We start from the raw sequence: 26,002 nt of genomic DNA, 5'->3' as shown, positions 1-26,002 counted from the left end.
TATTGGAGTTAAAATTAAACTTTTTTTCTGCTATTAGTAATGGGCTATGTATTGAACAGTCTTGATTTGAGCCATGTCCAGTTATTGACGTATTTTATAGGATCATCCAACAGTAATATGGCCTAAGCCAGTGGTTCCTAACCTTTTGACTTCTGTGGACCCCCATTTTATCATTATTGGAACCTGGGGACCCCCCTGAATCATTATTGGAATCCAGGAACCCCCCGCTTAGTCATTAATGAAAGCTGGGGACCAAATATATGAATATTTAATTTTCTAAGCAGTCACGGACCCCCAGGGGTCCCCGGACCACAGATTGGGAACTACTGGCCTAAGCCTCATGTAGCAGAAAAATACATATTGTTTACAAAATGTATACATTTCTTGAAAGAAACAGTCCCTTTTAACCTTTTTCATTTTCTGTAACCCTACCAAGGGAACTGCTCCATTGACCGAATCTAGGATGGCCATAGCGATTTTCAGAACCTTGGATAGAGGCATATGATTGCTTTCTATTTGGGTCTCAGTTTTAAGATCATGTGTATATTTAAATAACTATAGAGGCACAAATGTAAAATGTATCTTTTGTTGTTTTCTTTTGTATAGATTTAAATTCTGCAGTCCATGAGGGAAACATAAAAGCAGTTAGTTTGTACAACAATTTCCTATAGCCCTTGCGTTGGAAAATAATTTCATCGTGATGTTCCGATTTCAGAAGAGTATCTCATTCAGAAGTCTCAAACTTTTGTCACTTTCCTAACAAAGTTAATCATTTACAAAACAAAAACTGAAAACAGAGAGATTGTTGGAAGATAGCCAAAGAGGTTTGTGGGAGATGCACAAGGGGAAAGCTTCAACTGACTGTAAAGCAGACTTAGGGCTTGATTACAACCTTGGCAAATGGGATACTCTGTCACAAATGTGATTGATATCCCTCCCGTTTTATTACAAGTTCCACTATATCCTATGGAGCTTGTAAAACGATGGGCGAGATATCGGTCACGTTTGTGTTGGAGTATCCCATCCGCCAAGGTCGTAATCAGGCCCTAAGTCTCTCAAAGTAGTTCAAATGAAAATTGCAACATGCTCGCCTGCCGCATTACATCCACCAATTTAAAAGGTCTTGATTGGCAAGATCCAACTCCTTGCTACATTGCTAAGACATTAAAATCATAACACAAAGGTTGTGAAAATAAAGTTTGTGTGCATCACTGCAACATTAGTTTCTTGAAATTGTCGTGAAGGATGGTATCCTTGACATCACGGAAAACAATTTGAATGTTTTCTGTTGTAATAGCAGTAGTGAAGTAGTGCTACAGAGGCTTCTGTTGTTGGTCTCTCCGCTAATTACGGAAGCAGTCCACCAGGGATTTGTAGACATGAGTTAACTTGATGGGGTCTCCTTCAAACTCTGGAAAATAGCCCTTGAGGCTCTCAAGTTTAAGTTTTTGCTCAAGCAAGTCTGTCTTCTTAAGAAAAAAAGATAGTGGAGTCATTGCTGAAAACTCTGTTGTTGACTATTGTTTCAAAAATGTTTAGTGATTCTGTGAGACAATTTGTTGCTCCTCCATAAGCACCTGATCATATTCACTTGAAGATACCAGGAAAAGCATAGATGTTACGCTGTCAAAGCACTCAAACCAACATTTTCTTTGCGGTTTCTGCTTACTTGCATCAACCATCTTAAAAGGAACATTTTTAATTTCAAAGTCGTACTCATAAATCCCTTTAGTGGGTCTTCTTGCTAACAGAATATCTTGTTGAGATGGAGTATAGTCTGGCTTTCCAAGTTTATCCAAGTTGTCCATAAAATGCTTCACAAATTCTCCCAACTGAAATTCTCTATGTCTGTCATAGGCATGCTGGATTTCACTGTCTTGCCATAAGGATCAGATCGATGGTAGATGTTTTTTTTAAAAACTTGCATGTCCACAACACTTTGTGCCACCATTGCTGATCGAGTGTCAAACTCTTATCATTCATTCTCCATGCTTCTAATTGGAAGGGTCCCCTCAGGGAATATGAAGCTTCTCTCGTGCATCAACCAGCACTCGAACACCCTTAATCATGTCATTGTATATGGTCGCCCTAAAACTCCTCCTTTGCCCGAATTTCAAAATCCTACCCATGAATGATGCGCATTTGCTTACGAAGGTGGACTTGCCCCTCTCCCCAACACCCAGCAGCAGGATTTTCACAAGGCCCTTGACCTGAGTCTTCTCCAGCAAAATCTTCTTATCGATCTTCCCCGACTTTGCTGCTGTTCGGTCTCGCTGCTATTAAGCAGAGTGCGGAAAGCAGACTGAAAGTACGGAACAGGTGTGCAGGAAGTCCGCCTACTGTGCCGAGCTTCATGTGAGGGAGGCCAAGAAAGGAGCATGCAAGATCCTTTTTGAGAGGCCTGGCCCGCAACCTCTGTCATCCTATCGCCAGTTCTGAGACTAACACCAGTTTCCAAAACTGAGAGATATGTTTACTGTTAATTGGTCAATCTCCTCTGAATCTTCCGTTTTGAGCACTTAAATGAAGCCCCAGCCAGCTTGGCCTACTTACTGATGTGTAAGGAAGGAGGTGTGTTGTGTCCTTCAAGAAGAGAGGTCTGACGTTTTGCTGTGAGTGCCTAACAGTTAATGCATTAAATGTGTTTTGTGTGCTGCCCACGACAGCATTTGTCTTATGACACTTGGAGTGTTCTGACTGAAGTTGATTAACTAAGTTGGTGTTAGAGCCTACAACGGCCAGTACAAGATTTGTTGAAGCGAAAGGCAAAGTGACATTTTACCACTCCTCTACTCCACCATGATTAGAAGACTAAATTGGATGCTTTTAGTGTGGATGGGACACCACTTTGAACTTTTTTACCATTTACTTCTTATGCAATGGTGTCTACTACTGTCTGGTTTCCATTTGCCATCTTGAGGAAAAGCATGATTTTGGTCTGTTAAGTGCCCTGCGTTAAAAAAGTAAACACATACAGGGTAAGTGGTTCTTTTGCTAATGAGTCACTGTTTATTTCCTCACCAGACCCAGCCAAACGGGTCCAGAGATCATACCTATCTGATTGTTGTGTGTCTTATCAGAAATGTTTCAGTTGTCAAAGTCTGTTTTCATGTTCAGAATGAATAAAAACATAAGAACCATCAAGGAGGACATCAGGTTGTGTTCTAATGGAGGCCCCAATGATTGAATGAGCTTGGATCTGAGTTCTGATATGTACCCAGGAGGTGATTCCACCCTAGGAAAGTCAAATATCATCAAACTGGCTATCACTCAGAGGGTGCTAAAAGAGAACACAATAAGTAATGCACATCTACACTAGAAATCTCTTATTCCACACTTTTTATATTTTGGTTCAAAGAAAGAGAGCCTGATTTATGTTAGAAATGCTTAATTCAGACGGGAAAATGCTGACAGACGTTCTCCACAATTGGGATAGAATCACGAAGGAAATTCCACAGAATAATCTCCTTTAGGTTTAGGATTTGTGTTACATATCCTAGATTTTCTGGGATCTGCCACCCCAGGATCATACTGTATCTTTTCACTGGGCACGACGCTTTAACTCTTTATGCTGTCAGTCCAGCAGCTGTCACAAATGTAATCAGTCGTGAAGGAGAAAGCATGACTGTGAACATTATTGTAGGGAATGTATAGCTCTGGGATTTGAACATCATGGTCTGTGGAGAGTGTGAACCTGCTCTGTAACATAATCATTGATCTACGGCTGGGTTTTCCTCCATAGACAGAACATCCAGAGAAGGCATGGATTGTAGTTAACAAATAAGTGATTTCTGCCTTAACTTTTAGGAAGGAGGCTCCAGGTAACGTTGATTGTGGCATTTAAATGATGTACAGCACAGGTTCTCACCGCCTGAGAATAATCCATACTTGATGCTCCCTTTCAATAGCGTACAAGAACGAGCAGCCTCTGCTATCAGCCAGAGCAGTGCTATCATCAACGAACGTCTTCAGGAGCTTGTACGACTCTTCAAAGACAGAACAGAGAAGGTAAAGGAGAAGCTGATTGACCCAGAAATCAGTTCAGATGAGGAGAGTCCTGCAGCATGTAAGTAAGGGTGCCAAGGACGTTATGCTGGTACACAATTCAGGTCAGCTGAATTGTGGCCCTAACATTTTGTTTGATTGAAGAATGCAAGATAGTTTGGATCACTGTGCCAAAATGGGTAAGAGCCTCGGATCGACAGGGTGTGAACCCATAGATCTAGTGACTGTTTGTGGAACCAAGTTCAGCTACGTCCAGTGGTGCTGGAACAATTTTTAGAGCAGCGGTGCTGGCCATCAGAAAATGCATAGAGGTTGTGAAAGGTCCCATTGCTACTTAAAAAGTGAGGGTCCAAAAGGACCGAAAACACTTGACGAGAGCGTGTGAGGGCAGTGCAGGGCCAATAGGTAGATTTTAAACCACATTTTCAGACATACACAGCTAAATGTGGTAGGACAATGTAATAGCCCTCTACTATGGTTTTACCATCAAACTCATAATGTGTGTACACAGTATTATGTGATGAGACTGGATCTCTAAACAAGTTGCACAGCACTTTAAATGTGTTTACTTGTATACTTGTATAATAGAAGGTAGCTGCATTTCCTATTCTACAAAATATTACCACGAATTCTGGTTGTGCAATTAGTTTACTTTACTTGAAAATTAGGCAAAAAAAATCAGAGCATGTTTAACCTTTTGTCATATGTTCAATGTGCTTCTGGGACCTTTAATACTTGTAACGTTTATTATTTAAAAAAATGTTAATTACCTCTGGGTTGAAAAGTATGATGCCATAGTCTCCTTTCACACTCAATCAGCAGTTTGTGAGAGGAATATTTAAGATATGACTTCATACTAAAATATTTAGCAGCAGTTTATGAGAAATAGTTGGTTGATTTTGAGTTTATCTTTGAAATCACAGCAAATGCTGCCAAAAGAAAAACACTTATTGAACCTCTTTATGGTTCATTCGTCATCCAAAATCCTTTAAGTTTGTCTCAGGGTGCTGTAGCACATCTGACATCCCAAGGTCCGGCGTCTATGCTAGGTCTGACTGTTACTTGTATATGCAGTTATGCACACAATGCCTTGGTATAGAGAACTAGCGTTTGCCTTATCTCAATTTCAGCCATTTTTCTTAGCCTTTCACATGAAACTGAATTATTTATTCTTCAGAAACTGTGTTGAACCATTCTGCACACATACCACCAGTCCAGCTCACAGAATCATATTTACGTGACCAGTTTAGAATTGTAATCTTACCTCTCTCACTCTAAGTTTCCTATCTCCCTGTCCTTCTTCACCTTCTATGTTCCAAATCTACCTTCACTCTAATGTTGTATTATTGTTTTCCCTAATGGTAAGATCGTAGGTACCCTCTCTTTAGCTATGAAGTGTTGTGATACTTGTGGGTTTAAATAGGCTAAACGGTAAAATAGTAAACAAAGGGAAGATAATATGGGCAAGGAAATGGGGTCCGTAAAGGCAAAATTCCCTGTTCAACAAGCAGCATTGCAAACCTAACCCATTTCCTGTAGAACAGCCCCATCTAGGCATTCATCTGGGTACTAAGCTGTTGAATTTCAGAGCAATTGATTACGGTGACAGCTTTCATGCAGTAGCCATTTATACTAGGGAGCACACTTGACATTCTTTCCAGTAATGGGCATAGCAAATGAGAAATATGCTGGTGTTGTTACATCTGCCAGTTTGAGGGCGTGTGTTTCTGCTTGTGCCTGAGTGAAGTAAAATTGGCAAACGAGATCCCATTTGTTTCAGACCAGTTGGAAACAGACCAACCATTATGGGATCTTTGTCGAGACACCTATCTGTTTATCTTTACAGTGTGCGCCTCAAACACACCAGAGTCTGCACAGTACTCTCCCAACCCTGCTCCTTTAGTAGTCCTCTCTGCTCTTCCTGCTGTGGCTGTTCTTTTTCAGTATTCATCCGGCTCTTCCTTGCCACAATCCAGTTTCTCTCTCCCCATCTCTGACTCTCTCTATCATGCTTTCTTTTTTGCTCTCTTTCTGTCCCTATCTCACTCGATCTATCGCTCACTTTCTGGCTCAGAATCCTTCAGTAAGTCCAGTTTCTCAAGAAATCCCCTCTATCGTTTGATCTTTCCCAAGATCCATTCAAAGGTGCAGTCAAATGTATTTATCTCCTTGAGCTAAAAATCACATTATGTAGACAAAAAGCTCAGGCTGAAAATAGAAGTCAATTGTGTCAAATACTAACATTGAAACTTTGCACATCATTTCCTTGCAGCTCCTTCAAAGAAAGGTGGTGCAGTGGCACCACCTCCCCCTCCCCCTCCACCGCCTCCGCCGGAGGAGAAGAAAGAGCCAGAGGAAGTGAAAGTGGAGGAGCATTACTGTGAGATGCTTTGCTGCAAATTCAAAACACGGCCTTGGCGCAAGCATTATGAACGCTATAAGTTCCCATCCAGCATTGATCCTTTGACCAGTGAGTACAAAGATCTATTCGGTCCTGACGATAGAGCTTTTTGTATGGTTAGAGAGGCTGAGGGTGAAAATGCATCATGGTCCATGTTTGAATAGTATTTCTTTTTTGGACTATATTTAATTTGATTTTTAAAATGAAATGGCATAGATGGTCGAATAATATTGGAAACCAACAAACCATAATAAAACAGATTACATTTATTACAGCGATATGTTATGTTTCCCTGGTTTTTCCAGCAGACCCCCTCTCATACATTGTGCACTGCATATAATAGACCATTACAGCATATTTCCTCTCCACCATATCTTCCTTTTGAGGGCCGGTCTCCCCCCTGGGCATTCAGCTAAGACGGCGTGAATCTCTTCAGTGACCCCTCGAGTACAAGTGTAGTTCTATTGTCTCTCTAGTCCCTGATGCCCCCATTTGTGGAGGCAGCCCCTCCCCTCGTACACCATTTACTCTCTCATTTGATATATACCCATGCCCCTTTCCCAATCTCGGAGTTCCAGGCATTTAGCGCTGCTCCATTTCCTAGCAATCTCACTTTTGCTAGCAGGAAGCCTAGATTGATGAGTAGTGTCCTAGAGGATGTTGCCTCCAATTCCGTTATATTCTCAGTATTACTAGTGGGAGATGGGCTTCAGTTGTCACTTCTGTGGCCTCCTACAGTTTTGCTTTCACTCCCTCCCAGAATAGTCGGAGTTTGGAGAAGTCCCACAATGTGTGTTTGAAGGTTCCCTCTCTCCACGCTGTCTCAAACACGTAACACACCTAGTTCTGCCCATTTTGAGTAGTAGTGTTCTGGTGTAGTATGTTCTATGCAATATTTTGTGTTGGATTAGGCAGGATGTTGCTTTTTTGGCAACCTCTCTAGGGAATTGTAGTGCATCCCTCTAGTCTCCATCATCCAGTTTCCCAATGTCTGCTTGCTGTCGAGCCCTTAGTGGCTCTTGGTTGTGCTGCATGTTCCCCATGAAAGTTACTTATGTAAGAAATAGCTTTCACTATCATGTGGCCATCCAAGATTCTCCACTCCAGTGGGGACTCTTCTTGGGTTTCCTCATCTTGAGGCATTGCTGCCTGTGCTGTGTGTCATAGTTGGAGATATTTGACAGTAAGCATTGGTGACATTTTATATTCTGCCCGCAGGTGTTTGGAAGGCACCTTTCCATTTGCATCCCATACGTCCCTCAGTTTCAATAATCCAGTCATGCCCCATTTTTTGAAACCAGGTAACTCTGATACCGGGCCCAATCACATTTACATCCACAGCGGGGTTTTGGGGTCATACTCTTTACTCATCCCATTTCCTTCATAAGTTTACACCAAATAGTTACTACTGTAACAGTTGCTGGTGGGGCATCTGTTCTTAATTTCCCTCCATATAGTGTGTGGAGGTACCCCCTCGGTCCCAGGTAAATCCAGCCCAGTTTAAGCACTGGATCATCTAGCAGGGTGTATTCAGGTCTTTGGCAGCGCTAATCCCCCTTCACATATGGCTCTTAGAAGTGTGGACAGCACTAATCGTGGTTGACCGTTCTGCAATAAAAAGGTCCAGAGTGATGTATTTATCACCCAAAAAACATCTCTGGGATTGTGTAAGGGCGATTTTACACAATGTAGGTGACTCGGGGCAGCGCAACTGTTTTAAATATTGCTGCTCTGCCCAGGATGGAAAGGGGCAGTGCCCCCTGCAAATAATATCCTTTTCCAACCTGCGAAGTAGTGGATCTAAATTATCTTCACAATGTGTGCACTCGCTTTTTGAGACTGAGAACCCATATAGTTAAAGTGGTGGGTGATAATCTTCGGCGGCAAGGTTAGTTCCCTCTCAGCGTTCCATTTGCCCATAGGAAATACAAGGGGTGTCTCCCACTCAAGCCTGAGAATGTGACATACTCCTCAAATAGCTCTCCTAGTCTCAAATATAGCAGTACATCATCCGCATAGAGGGATAGTCAACCTTCCCAGGTGCATCCCCCTTTCCATCTACATATGTGGGCATCCACTCTAATCCATTCCTCCATGCCTTCTGTCGCCAATGCAAAAAGCATTGACAACAGGGTACAGCCTTGTACTCTCCGAACTGGGAAGTCCCTAGAGAAGGTTCCATTAATCTTGAGTCAGGTAATAGGGTTTCACCCACATGAATTTGTGTCCGAAGCCTAGTTTTCCCATCATTGCAAACAGGAAGGGACACTCAATAGAGTCGAAAGCTTTGTGTGTGTCTAGTGACACCACCGCTAAAGGTATATCAAGTTCCTCTGCTCCTGCAATAATATTATAAAAGCGCCGGAGGTTCAATTTGGTAGCTCTGTGTGGTATAAAGTAATTCTGGTCTGGGTGTACCAGGTCCGACATTCACCCCGTAGTCGGTTTGCCAACACTTTCACCAGTACCTTATTATCTACATTGACTAGGGATATTGGGTGAAAGGAGTCCAATCTATTTGGTGGTTTGCCTGCCTTAGGGATCATCACTGTGGTTGCAGTTCGTAAGCCCTTGAAGAGTACTCACTTGCTGTATGCCTCCATGTACATTGTATGTAAGGGTTCTGTTATTCTATGGGACATTTGTTTCAAAAATTCCACCAGGAGCCCATTTGGACCCCGTGTTTTCCCAGACGGGACTGTTTGAGGGCAGTGTGCATTTCCTCTTGTGTAATGTTGTCTTCCAATGTTTGGGCTCCTCCTCTATCAGGCAACCTACAGGGGTGTCCTGGACAAAGGCGCGGAGGTCTGCCATGGGCGGTGTGGTATAATTGTGTAAAATTCCTGCATACAATCCGCTGCTATTTCTATGCTCCCTCTAATTTTTTTACCATTTGGGTTGACAGTCTCTCTAATTTCTCTCTTGTTCCCTACAACAGAGCCATGCTATAAGCTTCTGTCTTGTCTCCTGCTTCATATATCCGTTTCTGTTGTGCCATGTAGGTTATTCTAGCGTTCTCTGTTGTTAACATCCTGATCTCCTCTGTTTTAAGAGTGATGACTGTTTGTGTATCATCTGAGGGGAGAGTGTATAATCCTGTTCTAGCTTCATTATCTCCCTTTCCAGTTCAAGGCACTGTTTTTGCCTTTGTCTTTTTTCTGTCGCCTCCTGTGAGATTATAATGCCCCTTATTGTGGTCTCATATGCTTCCCATAGCATTTCAGCATCTTTTGCATTTTCTTTAAAATAAAGCTCTGCGGCGTCATCCAAGTGTTCTACCTCCCTATGTCAATCTACAGGCTGCCATTGTCCACTCCCCTCTTCCCTTAACCTTCTGTGTGGTCAGCATAATGCTTAATGGGGAATGATCTGATATACCTCTTGTCCTGTTTTCAGCTTCTGTGAATCTGTCTAACGTTGTAAGTGGGGTGAAGAAATAATCTATGCAGGAGTGCGTATTATGCACTTCTCAGTAATAGGAGTAGCTTTTACGCATCCCATTCAGACTACTTCAAATATCTCCCACACCCATTGCCTTTACAGAACTCTGTAGTTTTCCTGTTAGTGGATGTTATGTCTGGTTTTGGGATGGTTCTATCTAGTTGTGTGTGAAGGGCTGTAATGGAATCTTCCCCTTGAACTGTGACATCTGCAGGTAAGTCTGTAAGGATCTGTTCCAGTTTCAAGACGGTATCTGCTTTTAAGCCCGGTGAGACATACACATTGACCAGAGTCAGTGTCTCTGCTTCCCATTCTCCCAGTGTCACATTATATCTCTCCAGGTCTGTGTCACCAGGAAGGCCAGTGACTTCTTGAGGAGAATAGCTACTCCTCTTGACTCTGTGGTATAGCCTGAGTGACTGGCCCAGTGTCACATTATATCTCCCCAGGTTATCCATCCAGGTCTGTGTCACCTGGAAGGCCAGTGGCTGTTTGAGGAGAATAGGTACTCCTCTCGACTCTGTGTTATAGCCTGAGTGACTGTCCACTTTAGGTTTCCCAGCGCCCAAAGTACTTGCATTTGGTTCCCCTCGTGTGTGTCTCTTGGAGGAATACCACATCCACGGCATATTTTGCCAGTGCTTGAGGGCCCGGCTCACCTTCAATGAGAGTCCTGAGCCTGTAGCATTCCAAATTAGGAGTTTCAGTGTGTGTGCCATGTTACGTTTGGTGTTAGATTCTGCTTCCCATATCTTGTGACCATCTCAGGGTGGTACATTGCTTCTCTCTGATTAATGTGTCTTTGTATGGCCGCAAACCTGTTAACTGCTCCCAAACTCCCTCCTCACCCTCACCATGCAACTGTCTTCAAATTGGCTGCCTCCTCAATGCACAATATGAATGTCACCCCTGTAAGTTAAACGTTGGCACATATACATTGTGCTTTGATGTAGATTAGCTGAATTCTGTAGGGGGCACTGCCCGTGGGAGATGTGTGCTGTTGTTAACCAATAGCGTCAGCCATGTCACCGGGGCTCCCCTTCCCATTCTTCCAGTGTCACATTATATCTCCCCAGGTCATCTGTCTAGGTTTGTGTTACCTGGAAGGCTAGTGACTTCTTGAGGAGAATAGCTACTCTTCCCGACCCTGTGGTATAGTCTGAGTGACTGGCCACTGTCGATTTCCTGCACCACACTTAGTTGCATTTGGTGCCCTTCATGTGTGTCTCTTGGAGCAATACCACATCTGCAGCATACCTTGCCAATGCTTGTGCAACCAGCCCACTTTTAAAGAGTCCCGAGCCCATTAACTTTCCAAGTTAGGAGTTTCAGTGCATGTGCCGTGTTAAGTTTGGTGTTAGAGTCAACTTCCCATGTCTTGTGATCCTCTCAGGGTGGTCCATTGCTTCTCTCTGATCAATGTGTCCTTGTGTCACCGCAAACCTGTTAACTGCTCCCAAACTCCCTTCTCACCCTTACCGCACAACGGTCTTCAAACTGGCTGCCTCCCCAATGTATGGTATGTCCATCACCCCTGTAAGTCAAATTGTGGGTGCATATACATTGCGCATTGATTGGCATAGCTGAATTTTTTATAGGACACTGCCTGCGGGAAATGGGTGCCATCATTCACCCGCAGTATCCGCCATGTCCACCAGTTCTCCGCCAGCTGTTCAGTCATCTTCTTTGAAGACCCCTAAAATATATCTTCTGACATCATCGGGGTGACCACCAGTAGTCCTGAATTCTCCCAGTCTTCCTCCTGCTCCAAATCCCCTTCATCTGAGTCCCCATTCATTTTCAGTAGAGGTTCCCATCTGTTAATGGTTTCCAGGGTGTGTCATCACTACATGTTGTCTACCACTGTTGCTCTTTCTGATTCTGCTTGGTTTCAGTGGGCGTTACCTGTGTTTGGCTCCGTGCCTTGCAACGTCTCTTTCTTTCCTGCCATTTGGATGGTCAGCTCACTTCTCTGTCATCCGGTAGAGGGTAGCTGTGGCTGTCCAGCTATTCCCATACCCCTGCTGCTGCTTTGAAGAAGTCTGCGGTTCCTTGTCGATTATTCAGAGTTTTGCTGAGCAAAACAGTGCAAATCTAAGATCCAGTGTCCGGAGAGGCTGCTTGACACTGCTGTTGTGTAGTCTGGGTATAAGTGGACGATTTGTCCTTCAAGTTCCCAGGATTCTTGCATCTTTGCCCCTTGTGGGATGGCATTTTGATACCGAAAGTTGAGCAGTCTGGTGACTACCGGTTGCAGTGGTGCACTGGGACAGGCAGCTGCCCGGGGACTCAATGTACTCTCTCTATTGTAAACCATTTTACAGTTTTGTCCCCATGAACCTCAAAGGAAAGCCAATCTTCAAGGAACAGTTCCACACTAGGGCCTTCCATCTTTTCTTGGATGCTTACCATTCACATATTATTGCAGCAGGATCGTCTTCTGCATCGTTTCCTCTGTCTGTTAAGTTGGCCAGCTCCAGTGCCTTTTGGCAGTGCACAGTTTCGGCCACCATGGGTTTTATGTGTTCTAGGGTGATCTCCTTGTCTGAGACTATGGGGCTGATTCTAACCCCGGCGGTCTTCGACCGCCGGGGCGAGGGTCGGCGGGAGCACCGCCGACAGGCCGGCGGTGCCCCGCAGGGCATTCTGACCGCGGCGCTTTGGCCGCGGTCAGAAAGGGTAAACCGGCGGTCTCCCGCCGGTTTACCGCTGCCCTCAGAATCCCCCATGGCGGCGCAGCTTGCTGCGCCGCCATGGGGGATTCTGACCCCCCCTACCGCCATCCTGTTCATGGCGGGAAAACCGCCATGAACAGGATGGCGGTAGGGGGGGTCGCGGGGCCCCTGGGGGCCCCTGCCGTGCCCATGCCAATGGCATGGGCACGGCAGGGGCCCCCGTAAGAGGGCCCCGCAAGGTATTTCAGTGTCTGCCTTGCAGACACTGAAATACGCGACGGGTGCTACTGCACCCGTCGCACCTTCCCACTCCGCCGGCTCGATTACGAGCCGGCATCCTCGTGGGAAGGGAGTTTTTCCCTGGGCTGGCGGGCGGTCTTTTGGAGACCGCCCGCCAGCCCAGGGAAAAACTCATAATACCCTCCGCGGTCTTCTGACCGCGGAGCGGTATTATGGGGGCGGAATTCTGGCGGGCGGCCTCCGCCGCCCGCCAGAATTAGAATCACCCCCTATGTCTGCTAATTATCAGTGGTCTCAGGGTGTCATGTTTGATAGTTAATTAACTTGCAGTCTCACTTGGTTTTATTCATGAAGGGCTCTTACCCAGTCTGGTTTATATCTATCACCTGATTATGCAAATATTAATTATTGAGACTAAAAAAAAATAGAAAATCAATTCTCATGTTTATTACTGTGTACTTTAAAGAAGAAGCCATGGACTTTATAGTGATTAAAAAAGTGTTCATTTGGACTGGCACACGTAGTATGTAGAAGTAAGTGTGGGTGGGCATGTGGTCAACTGAGGAACCAACCAAAAACCAGGGCTTCACCAGTCTCCAATCCACAATATAAAGATATTGTTTAAGTGTTGTTTTTAAAGCCTGTTTTTCTGTGTTGGATCTTATTAAAGAACATCTCTGACATGTAGAATGAATGCTTAGTTTGGCTTCATCACTTATATTCCAGCTGGTTGTTTGACCCAGGGACATTGATGATGCGGTGTATCAAGATCAGGTGACATGCTACATCTGTCACAGTTGTTAAAATGCAGGCCTCACAATACTTTTCAAGCTATTTTTTGAACATCAGTCATCAGCAAAATCACTTCAGATCAAAGGGCTATTTTACAAAATATTTATCTAGATGCAATTGTTTTTTGGGCTTGCACAAACATCGTTAGCAGATTTCTGTAACCTGTGTAAATATACGGAGCAAGTGTGTGCAGGTGAGCACTGCAGTAAGCAGATTGACCGCATTCTTCTCTCGTTCCTAGTAATAATGCACCAGCATTTTCACTCCTATCATAGGCAAAGGAGCTACAGGAATTAGATATACAAAATCTGCCCACCTCACACATTGGGGTCTTTTCAGTAGCACCTTCGCGCTTGGCAAGGTATTCAACTCTGGCATGGTTCAGACTTTGTGAACTAGCCTCCATCTCTTTTGCGTGGGCTCACTAGTAACATGAGTGAGACACTGTGGGTAGATAGGCCTGCTGTGTGATGTTCATTTCCTTTCTGTTTTTTATATTGAAGTGCATTGTATTGCCTTATCCAGTGTGTGTGTGTATATTTTACACTGGCAGTGGTAGCACCAGTGTAGTTATGGTTGAATCATAGTTTCCATTGTCTTCTTTATAACTTTGGCATAGTTGGACAAATCTGCATGGAGCTTTTCAACAAAAAGTACAAACTTTGCATCCTTCAAGTTTTTTGGAGATTTGCCAAAGAATGGACAAAGGAAAATGAAGGTGTCCCAAATGCCATTTCCCATTTTGATTCCATATAGGAATTTTTGCTCTCCAAAAAAAACAGGTAAATCGAATTGCATCAAATTTGGCACAAAAGTAGAACTTTTCTTGAGCAGTTACCTGTGCATAGTTTGGTGTAAATTTGCTTAGTATTTTTTCAGAAAGGCCACATGTGGCGAGGGGTTAGCTGCCCTCAAAGGGGATGGATACAGGGCCAGACCACTGGCCAGCGCCTGCGGTCCACTCCATTGCACAGGTGGCTAAAGGCCATGCCTGGCGTGGGGCTGGCTTTATGTATGGTAATAAAATGTTACTTTAAGTTAAAAAAAAACTTGAAATGCACTACAAAAACAAAGCTTAAAGTGACATTATAGTTAGGAACTGTCATTATATCTTACTTTATATTTTTTTTAAACTTACAAATTCACTGAAAAGTAACGTTATAGTTGGGTGAAAATGTCTGTGACAACATAACATTTTAAACTAAAAAAAAACACTGAAATTCACCAGTTATGGATATATCTAGTAATTATAACTTGTGTCCTAAAGTATCTATAACTTGTGCCCTTGTTAATTACTGCTAATTATACCACATCACCCATGAAATGATCTATGACATCATTGACAACATGACTGCAACAACTTTTTTTATTCAGTTTTGCATAACAGCATAACGTAACTTGCGAGTACTATCTTGCTGAGGTAGCACAGAGCTACATCAAATAGGACACAAATGCATTGTGGCAGACTGTAACAAGGGTTTGTCATGGGCAACAGCTATCTAGTAGTGAACATGGTGTTTCTTGTTATGTTAAAAGTAGTAATCTATCAAGGGGGTGTCTTTCATCAGGAGGGTAGAGCACCTGTTAATCGCTGCCATAGCTCCAGGTTGTCCTGCATTTTCACTTCATTTCTAGTCAATGTCATCTTAATTTTCTCCTCTGTTGTCCTTTCCATACCATCATGTATCCTCTGCTGCCCCTCGGGGGACCTACGACTCATCCAGTGAATTGCTACACACATTTCGCTAGGAGTAATGTAAGCTGTACAAATCTTTGTTTCAATTGAATTTTGTTTTAATACCAGTTATGCCCAACAAACATGTTTGAGGTGTAAGTTGTATGGTGAGTAACATATGCACCGAGTAGCAGTTTATCACCGCCTCCCAGTATACCATGACTCAAGGGCAATCCCACACTAAGTGAACGTATGTGGCTTCTGGCTCGCCACATTTGGGGTAGTGTGGCGCAACATCAGAGTTTAAGAGGTGAAAAATGGCCAGCATCATGTATGTAGTGTAATAGGCACAATCTAGCTTTCTTAAAACCTCTTTAACAGCAGTGTCTGCTTCCACTGTATGTCTGTGAATGCTTGGTTGCAGCCAGCCTCCCATTTTGAGTGGGAATGTAGTGGGTGTTTGTGTATCTCCTCTTATTACAGTCTGCAGTCTTGTGATTCTGGAGTCTGCGGTCCAAATGGACCAACGTGGTTCTGGAGTCTGCGGTCCACATGGAATAACAGTTGCAGAGTGCCAGGTTCTATTGCAGGGCCTTGTATATCTCGCCAGAGGCCTCTCATATTTTCGGTGTTGTCCCATATCTACCCAAAAGTGAGCTTTTACAATCTCAAAGGAAGATGCACAGGTATCCTGGTGCTCTTTTAAAAATATATGCATATCTAACTTTTTACAACAGTACAGTACATACATGTTTGCAGCCTCTAAAGTAAGGCTACAAATGGCCAACTTTCATGTAACTTTCATTTAAAAAAAGAAGACAAATACATACAATTGTGTCACTAATAGCGAAGCGACCATAGAAATCTTCTATAAATCATTTTAAAAACGAAATGTAAAGGGGCATTGTTAGCCAATGGGCTGCAATGACATTTATAGTTGAGAAAACTGGCATTGTGCCTTTAAAAACCTCTACAGTTAATGTTTCCATCACTTGGAGACAAGATTCTGAGGCACTGAGCTCTGCTTCTTTGGCTTAAAATTATGGGAAAATCTTTCCAAGACCTTCCTTTTATATATTCACTCAACATCTTTCAAGACTTAGAGTAAGGTTACTCCTTTTTTGACTGAAAACAAAATATTCTCTTGTCAAAATACCTTATCTCTTTGTGAAGTGCTCTTGTGGGGAACAAGAAGGCTCAGGCAGATCCACACTCTGACAGATCTCCACTAAAGACATTCACAATCGAAGTATCCTCTAAGTCACTCTCGCCACAAAGCACATCTCAACGTCAAATCATAGTTCATTGCATCACTACCAACAGAGCTACTGTCAACCAAAGAATCTAGACCTCGCTCCACATCGTCAGCTAGATCTCAATCTACTTTAATCATTTTGCCACAGTTTGCAATACACAACAGACTCATATTAATCCTGCACCTATTCTCCACTGCGGGTCACACCTGATATCCAGCTTTCAAGTGCACCATTGCCTTGGAAATCAGTGACTCAATGTCTGCTCATTTCTTTCAAGGCACACCATCTAATATGATGCCACAAACTCCTCCTGCTGCTCCTGTAATCCCTCTAAGCAGCCCACAACTGACAACTTTGCCACCTAGATCTCCACACAGATCTAGAAGTCCAAGATAGCTCCATCACTCCAGATCTAGAACTAGTTCTAGGTGAGCTTCAAAAAGCAGTTCAAAGTCCAAATATTCCAGAAGATCAAGTTGGAGATCATGATCTCAAAACAGAATACGATCTCCGATTGGGACTACTATTACTAGCTCATCAGTCAGGGTTTATTCTCCTACTCTGACCGAAATACTTCCAAGAAAAGTCTCTCCATTAGATGATCTGGTAACTTTAAACACTTTGTTGGTTAGAGGATCAGCAAAGTTAGACATTAACATACCTATGCCTACTACATCAGCCTCTGTTGTATTTGAAACCCTATATCACAGAGTGACAGCAGGACTTTCACTTCCTCTAGTCCCTGGCCTTTTGGAACCTGCAATGCAGCTATTCCTCACATCTGCATCAGTGAATTCTTCTCCATCTGGGCTTCTCAAAACATATAAAGCACCTGACCAGGGTCCTCTGTTCCTTAAAACAGTCCTCCTCCAGATTTGGTGGTTGTAGCCACATCAAGAATGCCCCCCACCCTGTTGCTCCTCTTCCGTACCACCTGATAAAGAGAGTAAACAGATAGATTCATTGAGGAAAAGATGTGTGGAACATTGGCATCTGTACTGAAAGTTGCCAGGGCAACACCCCTGTTGGGGAGATATGGTAGATCTCAGTTGGATTCACTATAAAGATCTATTGAATGCCCCCACCCCCAAAAAAGGACAAACAGCACTTTCAAGAAATTCTTTTGAGGTTCGCCTGGTATCAAACCAAAGAACAAATGCAGAAGCAGACACATAGATCTAGCTACTCGTGGCTATTGTCATGGAATCTGTGCAAGGAAAAGTTATTGGTTCAGACTGACTAGACCCAGACCAGAAACACATTACATTCTGAATTTGCCGCTTTCGGGGAACACTCTTTTTGGATCTCAGACAAACAATGAAATGTCTTGCATGAAGACTGAAATGGACACTTTAAATCTGTTGGTCTAGATAAAAGAAAATAATACTGTAATACCATAAGAGGTAGAGGCCCTAAAATAGGAGATATTTGAAGGTTCAAATCCCTCACTGGTCTTACCACTAACAGCAACAGAGATATATCATCCTTGTAAATACCCCAAAGGTCGAGGAAGCCAACAGCAACAATCCACATCTGCAGGAAACCTCCAACCAAGCGATGATTTGCTATTACCTCCTCCGTCAGTCACTCTGGTGGTGGAAGTATTGTCAAGCATCTGAAAGAGTGGCGTTTCATAAAAACAGGCAAATGTGTCTTTAATATTGTTTAGAGTGGATACTCTCATTGTTTCAAGTCTCCTCCTGTTTCTGTTCCACCAACCAAAACATAGACTTATCAGAAAGATCTGCTGCAGAAGGAAGTCAACAGTATATTGTAGAAAAATGCTGTATAGGAGGTTTCTTGTCACTTAAGAGGATTGGAAATGTATTCCCCATACTTTCTGATTGAGAAAAAAGGACCAATAAAAAATTAAGGCCTATTCTCAATCTTCAAGTATTAAACAAGTACATAAAGAAAGAAAAGTTCTGGATGTTGGCATTACATCAGATCTATCCTCTACTACAACAAGGAGACTGAATTTGTGCAACAGAGTGTCAAGATGCCTACTTCCACATTCTGATAACAAACATCAAACATCTCCTGAATTTATTGTAGGCTACTAACATTTTCAATGCATACAACTTCCTACCTTTTAGACTAAAATCAGCTCCTCAAACATTTTCAAAATTTATGGCGGTCGTCACAACTAATCTACGGAAACAAAAATCTTTGTTTATCCTTACCTAGGCGACTAGCTAACAAAAAGCATATTATTACAGAAGATATTTTTAGATATGCCGAAAAACGTTAATCAAGTTGGATCTTTTGGTGAACGTTAGGAAAACTGCCACTTACCCAGTGCCAAAAATAGAATACCTTGGAGCGATAGTGGATACACAGTTCGCAAAAGTGTACTCTTCAGAGGAGAGCCTATCATCACAAAATCACTTTCACATTCTTCAGCCAATAGCAAGACAGTTTTCATCCCTACTGGGAGTCGATGGCCTCTTGCATTTTTCTGGTTCCACATGCAAGACTTCACATGAGGCCTTTACAACAATACCTAGAGGATCAGTGGAATTGGTTTTTGGACCACTGGGAAAAGAAACAGAATCTCTCACAGGTTGCAATCCAATCTCTTCCATGGTGGAAACAGATAAGAATTTACTGAAAAGGATATCATTCCATCAGGATCTTCTAGTTCAAACTCTATTTACAGATTCATTTCTCCAGGGATGGGCAGCTCACATGGGACACTTACAAACCAGGGAGTATGGTCGGACAAAGAAAAGACCTACCATATTAACCTTCCAGAATTGAGAGCTGTTTATCTGGATTTGAAGTCTTTTCTTCCACTCATAGCAACAAACTTGTTTATTGTTCAGACAGACAATAAAACAACAATGTATTTATCTGAACATGCTAGGAGGAACTCACTTGAGAGCACTCTCGCTCAAATCTCAAGCTATATGGAAATGGTTAATAGCCAGAAATTTGACAATAACAGCTGTTTACCTTCCAGGTGTTCAGAATGTAGAAGCAAACTCAGCTGAGTATTGCAAGAAAACCACAACCACGTTTTGAACAACAAGTTCTTGCAAGAAGGTTTTCAAGACTGGAGCAATCCACTAATAGATTTGTTTGCAGATGGAAACAGCAGAAAATGCCAAGATTACACATCCATATTATTCCACCTAAAGTCAAAAGAGAATATCCTTTTGATAGATTAGTCAAAGACATTTCTTTACACATTTCCCCCAATTCCACTAATACCAACAGTTCTTATCAAATGCTACAAGTCTGAAAGCAGAATGTTAATGATAGCACCAGAATGGCCTTCGCAGTTGTGGTTCATGGACCTTTTTCACCTGTCAGAATGACCACACTAGAGATTGCTTTGCAGACAAGATCTCCTGTACCAGTTTGGACGCAAGGTCTTACATCCCAACCTTCCATCACTGAACTTAACAGCTTTTTCTTTATGGGATGTGCTTGCTCTTCTCTTCAGTGCCAATGACTATTGATGAAGATCTCCTGGGAGAGAAGGAAATGTTACTCAGCTGTAGTCCTAATTCTCTTCCAGGGGAACCCTTATCTAAGTTATAAACAACCCTCCCACCTTCCTGAACAAGAAATAAGATACTTTTCAGCAGTTCTTCACCCAAGAACCCCTTATTTCTATAAAAAGCACTGGACCTAGTTGTCTTCTGGGAGGCATGATGGGATGAAGGGTGTAATGTGAGGTTTTTTAAAGCACAGTGCCAGTTTTTCTCTACTATACTTCGCTTGCAGCTTAGCTAACAATGTCAGACATTTCCTTTCCTTTACCTTTAAAAAAAAGGTTTGTGAAATATTTTCTATGGTCACTTTGCTATCAGTGACAAAATTGTATGTATTTGGTTTCTTTTTTACAATGAAAATGAAATTAAACCTGGACATTTTAGCCTTGGTTTATAGGTTGCAAACATGGATATATTGTACTCTACAAAGTTAGCATAATTTTTAAAAGTTCTCTGGGATTCCCTGCATGGTCTGCCCAGCGCTTATGTCTTTGATAAGGATTCCTTTTGAACAGAACTAGGATTACAGGTGAGTAACTATTCTTTATTTACCCAGAAATGGGCAGAATCTCAGCCTTTGTCTACCACACCAAAGCAAGGATCACACGCTGCACCTTTACCACCACTGTCTTAACCGCAGCCATTTATTCCACCATGTCCTCTATCACTTAACCCAATCTCACCACTGCCTCTTCTGCCACCATCACAATTTCTACAGGCCTCGAAAAATCTGTAATTTTTTACTAGACCTGCAGGTCGAGTAACTTAAATAATGTACTCGACTTCACTATAATATACTTGACCCATAAATGGGTCTCAAATTGTGTGATCCTAGGCAAATAGTTTACAGAGTCGCCTTTTTCTTCATTCTTATTTATGATTGCACCTTCAAATATGCGAGCCCAGCATTTCTGGGGTACAAAAAAATCTATTTTGTTTAAGTAGACTAAAGTTTGCTCATGTATCACAAGAATCTAGCCCACATATAGGGGCACATGACTTGGTTTTAGTTTATTAATAGCATTGCCATCATGGCAGGAGTGTTTCTCAGGATGTTTAAACACTTAGGGCCTCATTTTGAGTTTTGCGGGCGGCAGAGGCCGCCCCCCAAACTCTTTGGGACGGAAAACCACCACTGCGGTTTTCTGCCCACCAGACGTATTATGAGTTTTCTGCTGCCCCAGCAGAAAACTCACCACAACATTGACGCCAGCTCATAATTGAACTGGCTGCAATATTGCGGTGCATCGGATGCAACAGCACCCATCGTGCTTTTCACTACCCGTAATTCGGGCAGGGAAAAGCGCGACAGGGCTGTCCATGGAGGTCCCTGCACTGTCCATGCCACGTGCATGGGCAGTGCAGGGGCCCCCATGGGGCCCTCAGCACCCCATCTCCGCCAGCCTTTGCATGGCAGTGGGAGTGCCATGCAAAAGCTGCCGGAGACGGGACTCGTAATCCCCAGGGCTGTGCTGTTTAAGACCGCCCGTACTGCCAGGCTGTCGATTGGCGGCAATCTGGTGGTGCCGACGGTCTGACCGTGGCAGCTCCGCCAGGGTTGTGATATGGAGGCTGGACCGCTGCTTTGGCAGCGGTCTGACATCAACCGCGAGTCTGGCAGTCCAAGGACCGCCAGACTAGCAAAGAGGCCCCTACTTATAACTAAACCATGATGTGGTCACATACTGTCATCTAGACATAGAAAATTTCCAAGAAATGCCCAAAAACCTTTTTACTAACTTGCAGCTTTACTGATAAAACTTTATAGTGTATTAACAATCTGTGAAAATTGGGTTTCAGAAATCATATCCTTTACATATCAACATGTAAAGTATTCTGATTTGTTTTCATCCTATTAAAATATTCTTGTCATCACACAAATAAAAAAATGGCCTTTCACAACTACTTATGAAATGTTTGTACAGTTGATTTAGTCATTTAAATGTGTTAGAAAAAACCTGACACCCCATAGCCGTTTATTTCACACTCTAAACAGCAGGTCAGACAGGTCACCTTACAAAATCCTAGAACTCTGCAGTCAGAAGGAAAATGTATTGTAAGACAAACTGACTTTTGACCTCTGTCTGTGAACACAGAGCAAATGTGACATACAAGAACAAGATTTAAAGGCATCTTTTATCCCTCCTCCACTTTCTGACTGAACAGAACACCTGTTCTTTGTCAACTTACCAAAAGGGGTGAGTAATTCCTAAAAATAGCTCAACCTGATCAAATATGACTTGCTATAGCGACTGATCGAGTAGATTTTTCAAGTCCTGCTCCAGAGATGTCTATTCACTCTTTGTAGACCCAGGCAGCCCATATGGGGAGGGGCAACCATATGACCAACCCTCAGGAAAAGATGATCCATGGAAAGATTACAACATTAATCCACAAGGATCATGATATAAATCCTTACCCAGTAAAACCATCTCCCCAAGATGATACAACAGCATTCCATTTATTTCAAAGATCTGCTTGACCCCGCAATGCACGATGTGGAAGGGGAAGGCAATTTCATATGATTGATCCTCTCACAATCTGAGTGCAGCATCCAGTTCTTACCCATGTTAAAGGGTATGATCAAATTATTCCCTAACAACTTGAAAGAGCTGATCAGGGCAACTGTGATTACACCCTGAACAGAAAAAGCTTAAGGATTCTGCAGAAGACCCTGTTGCATTAGGGCACATGTTCGACCAGACTCTCATACATGCAGCCAGGAAGAGGGCGTTCACACAAACCACCGGGGATGCTCCACCCCAGATAAAGAAGGGAAATATTGAGACACTGCAGGTAAATGAGTCACAATAGGTGCCACGACTCACTGATGTATCACCAGTTGTGTAGCTTTGCTGTCAAAAAATGGCAGATTCAATTGGGAAGAAACTAAGACATTAAAAACAAAACAGGTTCCTGAGACATGCAGAAAGTGCAGTGAGGGACTTGTGGCTGAATAGAAAGTAATTTCCAACACCAATATTTGTTGTGCTCTAGATGCTGCATACACATGCTCACAAGGTTTAAATACCAGCACATTGCTCCGTAGGTGTGCTTGACTGCAACAATACCTCCTCAACATTCCCTTCAACGGAGAACATCTTATTGGTCCCCAGGTGGACAGAATGCTAGAGAAGATGAAAAAAGACACAGGTTGTGAAATCCATGCTCTACAAACAACCACCTCAAAGGATGCTTTTCATAGTACAAGAGGACACAAACATCTCAAAGGCAACAAACAGCAGTACTTTCACGATCACCAGAACACCAGGGGACACCCAAGAGACGGCTAAAGAGGAAACAATGGCAGAAGCAGGGGTAAAGGTGGGTACCCAAGGTTGTCCCTTCCACTAACTACTCGCTCACCCAGCGCTTCCTGCCCCCATCACGTCTACAGAAATACCAGGGGGGACAGATAAATGCATCTACTCTGAATGAAAATCACCTCAGACTAATGGGTGCTTGTAATAGTTTAAAATGACTATTGCCTTGACTTCTGTACCACCCCACCCAACATACCACCAAGTCAAAGAGTATCAGGCTACAGCTTCTCCCCTTTCTTGAAGAGGAAGTTCAGTCCCTTCTTCCAAAATGGGCCATACAACCAGTACACATACACAAACAGGGATACTGAGTATATTCTGTTTACTTACTCATCCTCAAACCGGACAGGACACAGCAGCCCATACTAGACCTCAGGCCTCTAAACCAGTTCATCCTGTCAGAGCATTTTCATACGATCACCTTATAGTATGTCATCTTGATGCACCAACAAGGAATCTTCATTACAGTGTTAGTCCTCAAGGACGCCTACATTCACATCTCTATTGATCAATCACATGACTGATATCTCTGGTTTGTGGTAAATGGTCAACACTACCAGTTCACAGCACTTCCCTTCAGGGTCAGGGTCACAACAGCCCCAAGGATCTTTACCAAATGTCTTGCTGTTGTGACTGCTCACCTTGAAGGGGAGGCATCATTGTATTTCTAGACAACAGGGTGAACAAGAGCAGCAGCAGTCCAGAGTGCCTGGCACCCACTCATACAGTACTCAATTTGCCACACTGCCTACTATTTACAGTCAATTTGAAGAAGTCCGATTTACAACCACACCAGGTCCAACCCTTCTTAGGAGCAGTCCTAAACGCTGTCACATCTTACCCTGCCTTTCTGAGAGTGATGGCATTTCAACAGATAGTGCCTTTTTTCAGTCTCCTCGCATAGTGTCAGAGAGAACTGCAGTGAAAATGCTTGAGATGATGGCATCATGCATAACAACTGTACTGCATGCCGGATTACACATGTGCCCTCTAAAACAATGTTCTAGGTCCCAATGTTGATAGAGGCCAGACCCTCAGCACTCCCTGCATTGGTGGAGCACTAACAATCTGTTGGTGGGCAGACCCTTCTTGGGTCCTCTTCCCCAAGTGATCACGACCACCAACAGATCGATCATAGGATGGGGCTCAAATCATGGCAAAGTAACTGTACATGGTGCATGGGATTTTTTTCAGCAGACCAAGCACATCAACTACTTCTAACTCATTGTAATTTCATTGGCACTCAAACCCCACTATTCACTTGAACAGAACAAGATAGGTCTTGTAAAATCTGACAATGTGACTGCAATGTACAACATATAATAACAGGGATGCGCACATTCACTTCTGCTCTCCACTTTAGTACAGCAGATTTGAAGCGCGTTGTTTGACACAACATGCACTCTTCAGTGAAACATCTACCAGGAGTGGACAGAGACTTTGCGGACCTGCGAACATGATTGGGAACGCCACCTTTAAGTCATATAGCCATAGGTTCAGTTGTGGGGAACTCCAACAGTTGATCTCTTTGCCACGCACAGAAATGAAAATGCCCTAGCTTCACCTCCAGCTACCCGCAGCCACAGCCCATCAGAAATGCACTATGGATGAGCAGGTCAGGGAACTTTGGTTACGTTTTTCTGCCTCTCCCTCTCAGTTCATAGGTAGTCAGAAAGATGCAGCAAGTCCCTTTGACGCTCATTCTAGTGCCCCAACATGTGGCAGGCAACCATAGTATTCAGCTCTTTTAGATGTCCAGCTCCCCTCACAAAAAGCTTCCCATCAACTTGGAACTCCTCCCTCAACATAAGGGTCTGATCAGATCTCTCGAACCCCAGAAGGTAAATCTTGCAGTTTGGATTATAATTTAATTTCCTACCTTTTACATTTACAAAAAGGATCTTTGGCGTATACATCTATGTGACCACACCTAGGAGCTTTAACCACTTACTTGCAAAACAACCAACAATCTTTTTTTTTTTTTTTTTTTTTACAATTCCAGTGATCAGAGCCATTAAGGAGAGTCTGAAAAGAGTTATGTCCCCTAAAATGCCACCAGCACCTGCCTGGAATTTAAATATAATCCTCAGCATGCTCGTATGACCACCAGTTGAACCTCTCCATTCTGCAAACGTTAAGTTTTGTTAATGATAAGTATCCTTCTTAGTAACTATTACATCTTTGACATGTTAGTGAGTTACATGCACTCACTATTCAAGAGCCTTTTATTTAAGTACATAGTGACAGGATAGTTCTGCAGACTAAGCCAAAGTTTTTACCCAAGGTGATTTCTTCTTGCCACTTAAATCGGTCCACATAATAGTCAGTTGTCTTTCCAGAACCTGGCTTAGTTGTGGGAAGAGTTTTATACACATTAGACGTAAAGCATAATGACCGAACAAAAGCCTGCAAGGCTGCTCAACATTTTGTTCATTATGCAACACCACAGAGAGGGTAACCAATTTCCAAAGCAGATAATACGAAACAGATTTCAAAATGCATTCAAACCTGTTATGCTAAAGCTAAGCGGGTGCTTTTGGTACTTCTGAGAGCACCCTATAAAAAGAAGAAAGAGGCTAGCGTACCTTTTTTAGGTAACATTCCCCTAGTTTAAATATGTTAGGCAGCAACATTGTGAACACCACATGCATTCACTAAACATTACTGTGTGGATATATTAACACACCAACAAGC

At 43.0% G+C, this 26,002-nt stretch overlaps 1 protein-coding gene and 1 pseudogene across 1 annotated transcript in view; one reads left to right on the top strand and one right to left on the bottom strand.

The window, feature by feature from the left end:
* The window catches only part of CNGB1 (cyclic nucleotide gated channel subunit beta 1), a 1,925,718-nt gene that overhangs the window by 1,265,425 nt on the left and 634,291 nt on the right, over window positions 1–26,002 (top strand). The window contains exons 27-28 of the mRNA XM_069217388.1: window positions 3,909–4,066; window positions 6,278–6,475. Of these exons, the coding sequence (XP_069073489.1) occupies window positions 3,909–4,066; window positions 6,278–6,475 (356 nt within the window). The remainder of the gene's footprint in view (window positions 1–3,908; window positions 4,067–6,277; window positions 6,476–26,002) is intronic.
* LOC138267985 (guanine nucleotide-binding protein subunit alpha-13 pseudogene) lies at window positions 1,209–3,886 on the bottom strand (annotated as a pseudogene).

Source organism: Pleurodeles waltl, chromosome 12 (genome assembly GCF_031143425.1).
Source record: "Pleurodeles waltl isolate 20211129_DDA chromosome 12, aPleWal1.hap1.20221129, whole genome shotgun sequence".
Classification (NCBI taxonomy): domain Eukaryota; kingdom Metazoa; phylum Chordata; class Amphibia; order Caudata; family Salamandridae; genus Pleurodeles; species Pleurodeles waltl.
The sequence above is the reverse complement of the archived record's forward strand: the minus strand, read 5'-3'. Positions and strand labels throughout refer to the sequence as shown.